This window comes from Lutra lutra, chromosome 17, assembly GCF_902655055.1.
Source record: "Lutra lutra chromosome 17, mLutLut1.2, whole genome shotgun sequence".
NCBI lineage: Eukaryota > Metazoa > Chordata > Mammalia > Carnivora > Mustelidae > Lutra > Lutra lutra.
In genome coordinates, this window is record NC_062294.1 from 7,312,948 (window position 1) to 7,321,293 (window position 8,346).

General features: G+C 48.0%; 1 protein-coding gene across 1 annotated transcript in view; it reads left to right on the forward strand.

The window, feature by feature from the left end:
- The window catches only part of CDYL2 (chromodomain Y like 2), a 164,183-nt gene extending 156,548 nt beyond the window's left edge, over positions 1-7,635 (forward strand). Inside the window, exon 7 of the mRNA XM_047711583.1 lies at positions 1,501-7,635. Coding sequence (XP_047567539.1) covers positions 1,501-1,659 — 159 coding nt within the window. The 3' untranslated portion in view covers positions 1,660-7,635. The remainder of the gene's footprint in view (positions 1-1,500) is intronic.
- Positions 7,636-8,346: the final 711 nt, after the last annotated feature.

Below are 8,346 nucleotides of genomic sequence, written 5' to 3' on the forward strand. Positions count from 1 at the left end.
AGCCACACAGAAAAGCCCATAGACGTTCTAAGCTGAGGGCACGTGAGCGCGAAAACTCTGGGGAGTTCGGGCCACGGCCCGTGGTGGTGGAAGCAGGTTCACAGGGTGTGGGAGGGACATTCACGTTGAAAAGAAAAGCAGGAGAAAGGCCTCAAAGCTCCATCGAGGAGTCTGGTGTTTGGGCGGTGCGGGTGCTCAGGCGAGCGAGCTGTAGAAGAAACACTGCAAGGCGGTCTCTGCTGTCCACAGTGGTGAATTCAGGAGCTTTGGGGTGAGTCGCTCGAGAAAGGACTCTGCGACCTGGGAGCTGGTGTTCTTTGGGGCACCTCTTGTGTGGCGGGAGGTGGCCTTGGTCTGCCGGCCCATTCTCACTCCCCTTGGCCGCCAGCCCAGGCCGAGGAGGAAGAGCCCAGCTTCGTTCCGGCTGCGGGAGCCCGGGAGCCCTTGTCCTGCGTTTTCCGCTTGAGAGCACTTTGGGAGAGCGTGAAGCGAAGCCTTGACGTCGGCAGAGGGCCTGGAGACCAGTGGGAGGATGGAGGATGCTCGGGTGCCTCAGTGCCCCCCACCCAGCATCTGCGGCAGAGCAGGGCAGCGCCCCCCACCCCAAGCCAGGTCAGCCACACGCGCCGAGCAGCACGGGCGCCTTCCTCCTCGGAGCTCAGGCCCTTGGCCGTAGGGTGCAGATAAAAACACCGCCTCCGTGTGGGACTCCCGTGAGGATGGAAGGAAAGAGCGCAGGGAGAGCGCTTCTCATTCGCACTTCTGCAGCATTGCGGCTGTCACCGCGATCAGTACCTTGCTGTTACTCATGCCTGGGATGATTTTTACTGTGGCTACATTATTACTGCCATGCCCCTAATATCACTGCTCTTGTTGCTGTGTTGCTACCGTAATATCCTAGTATCATCCCCGCCACATTACTGACGTTCCCAGCGTTACTGCTGCTGTGATACCGCAGCGTTATTACTGCTGTCGCCACTGCAATTACTGCAATTTTTCATCCTCCCGACTGCAGTGATGGCCAGTGTTCTTGCTGCTGCTCTTACTGCTAAAGCCTAAACAAGAGGCACTCTTGGTGGGGTAAGTCCTCTGGCTACTCTGATGGCCATCACTCCGTTATCTTACTCTGTGGTGCCACCCGTCCTAAGGTAGGCCTCATTGTCACCGTGGCGCAAGTCATCAGAGTGAAGCATGGGAGGTGAAAGCATTGTTTCCCAAACTTTTGCATGACACCCATAGAAAATGATTCTGAGTTTATGTCACCCTTCGGTCCAGGACAAAACTCCACCATGCCAGGGACCGAGGCCTCAACCCCTTGGCATGCCTGGACCCCATTCCTGGCATTGCTGGGGACACAGGCCTGGCAAGTTCTAGAAGACAGCAGGCAGCCTCCTCTGGCTTTGGACGTCGGAAGGTTAGCTAGTGCCTCCTAGGCCAAGTCCATTCTTCTGGAGCAGAGCCCCTGGTGCCGGCTAACGAGGCTTATGCGTTTCCCTTCAGGTGTTGGAAGAGTCGAAATGCCTCGTTCGGAGCTTCCTGAAGTCTGTGCTGGAAGGTGTGAATGAGAAAGAATGCCTCATGCTCAAGCAGCTGTGGAGCTCCTCCAAGGGCCTGGACTCCCTGTTCAGCTACCTGCAGGACAAGATCTATGAAGTCTGAAGAGCCCCGCCCACCCACCCCAACGCTCAAGGGCACCGGACTTCCAGCCTGGCCCTGTGCTTCCCAAATCTGAGCACGGTGTGCGCCAGCCAAGGAGTTTGTCAAGGTGTCTCTCTTGTGTCCATTTCCTCCTGTCCTTTGGTTGCTCCGCATTGGTTTGATTTTGTATAACAGATGGGAAACGCAGCATACTCGGCCCCCCCCACCGTGTCCCCCCCGCCCCACCCCCCTCCCTGCACTGGCCAGAGAGCTATCGAGGGCTATATCTTCCCAGGCCTCTGCCAGACGCTGTTGTCCTCTCCCCACTCGCTGAAATGCACCATCCTGGTCCAGGAAGGGGAAGGTCAGCTTTCCCCATCCTTCTGACTCAGGCTGTGTCTACACAGTGCCTCTGCTTTGGAGACTTGGCTATAAGGCTCTCTCTGGTTAAGTGCAGATCCGGTGACAGGGGACGATCAACTTAGGGAATTTCCAGACTGCCGAGCAAAACGGTTGTGTAGAGCGAGCCTCAGTCTTCTCTCTGATGCAAATCTGTGTGACTTTTAGGGCTTGGTCTTAAAACCCAATTGAGTGATTTGCAAACCCAGATATTGTACGTTTAGGAATGTTTTGTTAAATATATATTTTTAAAACAATGTAAGTGGAAATTCTGATAATTTATGTGTATTATATGTAAAGCTAGTTTTACAAAAACATGAACTACTAGGAAATTTTTTTCTTTAATCAAACTTATTTAATTTATTTATTTTTGTTTATATATTATGATATCTGTCGTTGGCACAGATATTATTTTCATACTGCCCTGGACCAAATCCCATACAAGGTTCATGCTGTTTGGTGCATTCTAGCAATGAACCACGCAGAAATAAAATTCGGAGAGATGTAAATGGAAGGATCCCTGTGGATAAAGGAATAGCTCTGCGCCAGATCCTCCTCGCGTAAATGGTTCTCAGCCATTTTATTATTCAATAATAATTGAATACCCATTCTTAGGAGAAATTATGGGAGAGTTTTCCCTTCACCTCTGCCGCCTTGAAGGAAATAAAGGGGCCTCCAACCTGAATGGTGCTGAGATATACCCAGTCCCAAATTCATGACGTCAGGAAGAGCTAATGGGTCCTGCCTAGGGATTGCGTATTGTCTAGCGTGAGCCTTTTGTCTTTGGGGCAAATGTCTGAACTTGGATTTCAGAGTCCATTTCCTCCATGTGGACCGCTTTGTCTGGTTTTGGCCTTCCACGTGAGGTCAGGGAAGAGCTCCCACTCTGCTGAGCCATCAGTAGGTCTCAATCATTACATGTCTAGAGGCACAGACGATCTTTTTTCTAGTCGTTTACTTGCATCAGGGAGAAATAACCAGGGATGAGGTCTCCTGTCCCAGGGCCCCTGGGCTGCATGGGGACCCCAGCATCTGAATTTAGACCATCATCCCAAAGTCCATGAATCAGCGGCAGAGAAGGGGTGGGGGTTGGTTTGATGGTTTGAGTTGATGAAGAGAAAGGTAGACCTCGGGTTTGGAGCAGAGGAATGACAGGAGCGTGTTCTGCATGAGGCTCGACCCTCCTGGGGGTCAGCAGATCCTAAGAGTGGTGGGATCGTTCCATGTCCATCGCAGCCCCTGAGTATTCTCAGAGGCCTCCTTGCCTGCCTCCCTCTTCTCCTTCCCTGTGTGGTCGCCAGCCTGTCTTGGCCCTTATTGGAGACAGTGAGTGGAGCAGGGAACGCTGGGCATGGTCGGGGGGAGGGGAGGCCAGCTGAGAACAGGGAGGCTGTTGCCACAGTTTTCCATCTGCCCTGTGTTAGAAGAGTGGGTTGAGTGTCTACAGTAAGGCTGGAGACATGATCCTGTAGACAGTGAAATGTGACCTTCATCTGGGTACGATCCCTACAACGGCCTTGGTTCTCTCTCTAGAAAGCCCCTCTCCTTATGATCCTTCCCCATTGGAAGGATCTCCAATGATAGGGTAAGAACATGAAACCGTTACGAGGGTAGAATTCCTGCTATTAATTTGTAGGTTCTGGTTATAACAGGAGGTGTTTTGAAAGACGGTCTGTGTTTTGGTTGTTTCTACACAGTCAGTTCAAGGAGGATGTTCCACAAATTGGACAAAAGTAGGTTAAATCTGCTTGCTGCCGGGTAGATTGCATCACTGAGTTCTCTACTTTCTGGATAGTTGCTTGATAGTTTGGAGATGAAATCCAGGTAACTTTTAGCAAACCAACCTGGGATGGAAAATGCCAGACCTGTGGATGCGTCCGGGTTTACCCTAAGAGCTTTCTCAAGACAGGGGGCTCAGGCTTTCACTTTTTGTCTTTCGTCACAGCGCCTTCTCTCCACCCATAGGATCCCTTCTCCCTTCTCTTCACTCTGTCTTGTCTCCAGCCCACCCTATGTCTGTCCCTTCCCAGAGCCTGGGCAGGGCTTTGAGGAACTGCCTAGTCTTGGCAGCCCAAGCCCAGAATTCACCTTGGGGTTGGAAGAACCGCTGTGGGTGGGAAGTGAGGGTACTTCCTCAGTGGAGGAACCTTGTAAGTAACCCGCTCTTTGCTGTCCTGCAAACCCCGCATTAGACTCCCTCCCACCACCCTGCTCTAGCCCTGGGTGATTAACACCCAGTGTCCTGTGATGGGGCCAATGGAGTTAGCAGCCCCGTTCCAAGAGGACCCTGCAAACTTTACCAAGGTGGTCAGAGCTACCCCCCATTCGGAAACCACACACACAAATGATGATGTACCCACATGTTCCTTCCTGCTTTTAAATAATGTCTGTGGGCAAAGACCATCAAGAATTACCCTCTGAGAATGGAATCGGACAGCTCTGAGAAGGTAGTAGAGAACTGATTTAAAATGTTCTACTTGTTCATTATAGATTAAACTAGGAAATGTTCTCTTTGAAGCATGATGATGTTTCTTCCATATGAAGTTTAGTATCAGGATGGAAAAATAATGATCAAAATGGACTCTGATCAATGCAACTGCAGCTCTGAATACCCACATTGAAAAAAGCCTTGACTGAATGCTGAATTGCATTTCCCATTAATTGTTGGTTTAAAAGATTTTGTAAACTTTTTTTAATTTGAAATTGAGTCCCTTTCATGCAATTTTCCAATCTAGTTTCTGTGGAAATTTTTTTAAGAGAAACAAATAGAAACATCTTCAAATCTTCCTAAGTGAATATTTAAAATGCAGAATTGCTTCTCTTCTGTGTTTCTGTATTCAGACACTTAGATCTGTTGTACATATTAGTTTAGATGCTCCTACTAATACACACAGTATTTAAGACTCTAAATGAGATTTCTTAAGTATTTTATTTTATTCTCTGTAAATGGTTTTGTATAATCTTTAAAAATCTACACTTTGCCTTTGTAGATATTTAAGGGAAACCATTTGGGGGTTGTCTTGCATGTATATTTTTGTTGTAGACAAGTGTTGCTCAGTTATTTCTGCAAATTTTGGTTGAAATGCTTACAGACTTTAATACAGTATATATTTTCAGAATATAAAGTTTTATATTTCTGTGGTAAGTTAGGATATGCGTTTTGGGCAATCTTTTCCATTAACATCACTTGTTCTTTCAAAAAATAGCATACTGGTTTGTTGCCAATGGGATTTATTTTATTTTTTCATTAGAATCTACTGATCTTACGTGGTTGGAGAGCAAGTTAATTTTCTTTTTGTCAGAGTAATTGAGTTTGAAGTATCATTTGAAAATGTATTGAATTTGTGGATAAGCCTTACCATTAGGATCAGTAAAATTTCCAACCCTTGCAACTACGTATGTAGCTGAGGACCTCCCCATGAAGTCTCACTGTGTGGCAGTTGATAGAGTCTGTGAACAGAGCCTTAAGCTTGTTGCAAAAAAAAAAAAAAAAAAAAAAAAAAAAAAAAAAGGTAATACGGGTTGTTGTTTCTTCCAAGCAACATAAGCTGTGTTGACGGACTCAATGCAGTCTGTAGGTCATGGCTGATGTGAAGAGTTTGGTTGAGCTGATGGCAGCAGGAGCCAGGTAGGCAGCTTGGTGATTGTCTTTGGCCATATGAATGGACCAAGGGCAGGTTTTCTGGAGCCCTCTTTGTACTATTCGCATGGTTTAGACATGGCCACAGGGAGGGCTGCTGGTCCACCATTTGTTCTGAACAAATGGCATTTCCTGCTCCTGACCTTGGTGGTTGACCCCGGGTCCCTCGTGGATGACCTGGAACCGGCCAGCCTGGCTGAGGTCAGCACTCCTTGAGAGGTGTTAACAAAGTTTACGTGTGAGTCTTAACTGTGTAGACAATCTGAAGTCAATTTCAGTTACGTAATCAGCATTCCCATGTGTCCTGAGTGTCTTATCAATGAACTATGTGTGTGAAGCCATACTTAAACCTGAGTTTAGCAGGGCAAAGGCAGACTAGATGAAGAACATCACGTCAGCTGAGGCCGTTCACCCAGGGCTGTTGTAGTGAGTCTAAGTCTCGGGGCTCGTTGGTGGTGCATCCGCTGTGTCTGGGATCTAATAAAACCAGCTAGGGTTTGGACTTAGATTTAAAAAAAAAATTATGATTCCTTTCAGTTGGCCACACTTCCCTAGCTACCAGCTGATTCTCCTTCCTATTGCTTTCAAGATGACTGGAGACCAGGGCTGTCGTGTGGCTAATGTCAGGTTATCTGAGTGCATCTCTAGTAAGTAAAGTCTACTGACAGGGTGGAGATTGGCTTCCCAGGTCTGCAGTGTGTGCGCAGCCCAAAGAACTGAGGTCTGGTCTGAAACCTCCGCTAGTGTCTGTCCAGGCTGACCATGCCTCAGTGGCCCAGCACCTGAGCTGATGCTGGTGCTCGCTCGTTCAGGGGACTCCGGGAAGTTGGGAGGGTATAGAGTGTTCCATCTGGTTTTAAGTTTGTCCCTGTGCCATTAGTCCCAGCTGGAAGTAATTCACTGATGTCCATGTTGACAGGATTGTGAAAATATTGCCTTTCATAAAACCAAGGACCAAAGAATTCCATTAATCCAACAAAGCACGTGTTTCATAGACGGTGGGCTCATCCAGCCCGAGGTGTGCATTGCTTTAAGGCCCAGAGAAGCTGCTCACTTCCACCAGCCTGGCTGGCCATGCAGACAGATTTGTTACCACCTTGAGAAGGCTCTGAAAGATGAGTTACTCCCACTGAAAGTTGCTCTCTCAGGTGGGGGTTTCTGCTGTGCACTCCCAGCCTTTGACCACATCAGAAAAGGTGGAGGTCTGCCCGCCTTCCAGATGATCTGACCCGTGTACACTGTTCCATCTGAGTAGGACCTGTGTGAGTTTTTAACAACGTGTCTACACGGAGCAGCACCCCCCAGTTGCTAAATTCCCACCTCCTTTTGTTCTTCATGGACCCATTCCAATTCCTGTTTGGCATGAGAAGAATTTCCCTCAATTCTCACACCAAGGGATGCTCTATTTTTCATTCATGATGAAACCACCCATCTGTTAACTGGTTGAGAAATGATTGATGCTGAAGCAGTGGTGTTCCAGTGGTAAGGCTTATTACCAAACTTCTGATAATGAAGCAGGCTACCAAAAACTTACCCAGCCCACCCTGGGAGTGTGTGGATTTGATCGTGGGTGTTGCACAAACACCAAAATCCAAGGAGACCTTTGCAAATTAGGCTACTCTTTTTCTTTTGCCAGGTTATCATGGGAGAGTCTTTAACTAGTTCTGAATATTTGTAAGTATGAGTACTTCATAGAATCATAAAAGCAGGTACAGCTGACCCTTTCTCACCACGTTGTAAATATTTCCTGAGACTGGGTGCAGTACTGAGGGATAATAATCTTCTGACTTATCAAATGCTGACTGTCTAGAGCAAATCGTACACTCTCTTTGTGAATGGTCCTGTAACGTGTATGAACACATTTCTGGGTGCCTTAGAAGTTGTATTTTTCATGTGTGCTAATATGCAGTATTTATACATTGTGAGAAGCTGCTTTGAATAAAAAGGTTGAAACTTCATCTGCATTTGCTTGTGTCCATAAAAGTCACAAACCTGTGGTTTCTGAACAGAGAAGCTTCTGGGCCCCCAGGGGGTTGTTGGGTCTAGGTGGTGTCTGGGTTCGTGACTTGAGGCTTCAGGGATTTGGGCTGGTCGCTACCGTGCGACAAGAGCATGACCCCAGAGGACTGTAGAATGGGGGCACTCAGGGAATTATTTTTCAGGGGGGTCGGTATAAGCATTCATCCCTTCCCTGGTACAGATGGAAGGTTACTTGCACAGGGCTGCCTCCTCACCAAAGACAACCCCCCCCGTAGAGCTTGACCTTGCATGACCCTGGCTGCCATATGTGGCTAACCACAATATTTGTCACTGTGGAATTGTGTAAAAGCCTTTCACACACAGGATCTTGTTGCTTCGATCATCACAACATGGCTCTTAGGAGAGACACACGGAGGGGGGCCTCTGGCTTCCAAGGCCTGGCTCCAGCGACATTAGAGGGAAGAAGTTTTTTGGGGGTTCATGGCAACAGGATTCTGGGAAAGGGATTTGCACAAGGTCAACATCTGTCTGTCTATCCAGCAGCAGTATTGAGCCTCCTGTTCTGTCTCAGAGCCTGCTCAGGTGCTAACAGGCAGAGGTTACTCAGATAGTCCCTCTCTCAAAGGGGCTCTGGGTCTAGGAATGTGGGAAAGTCAGGTAATCCTGCCGTGATTCTCAGATCGTCCCCA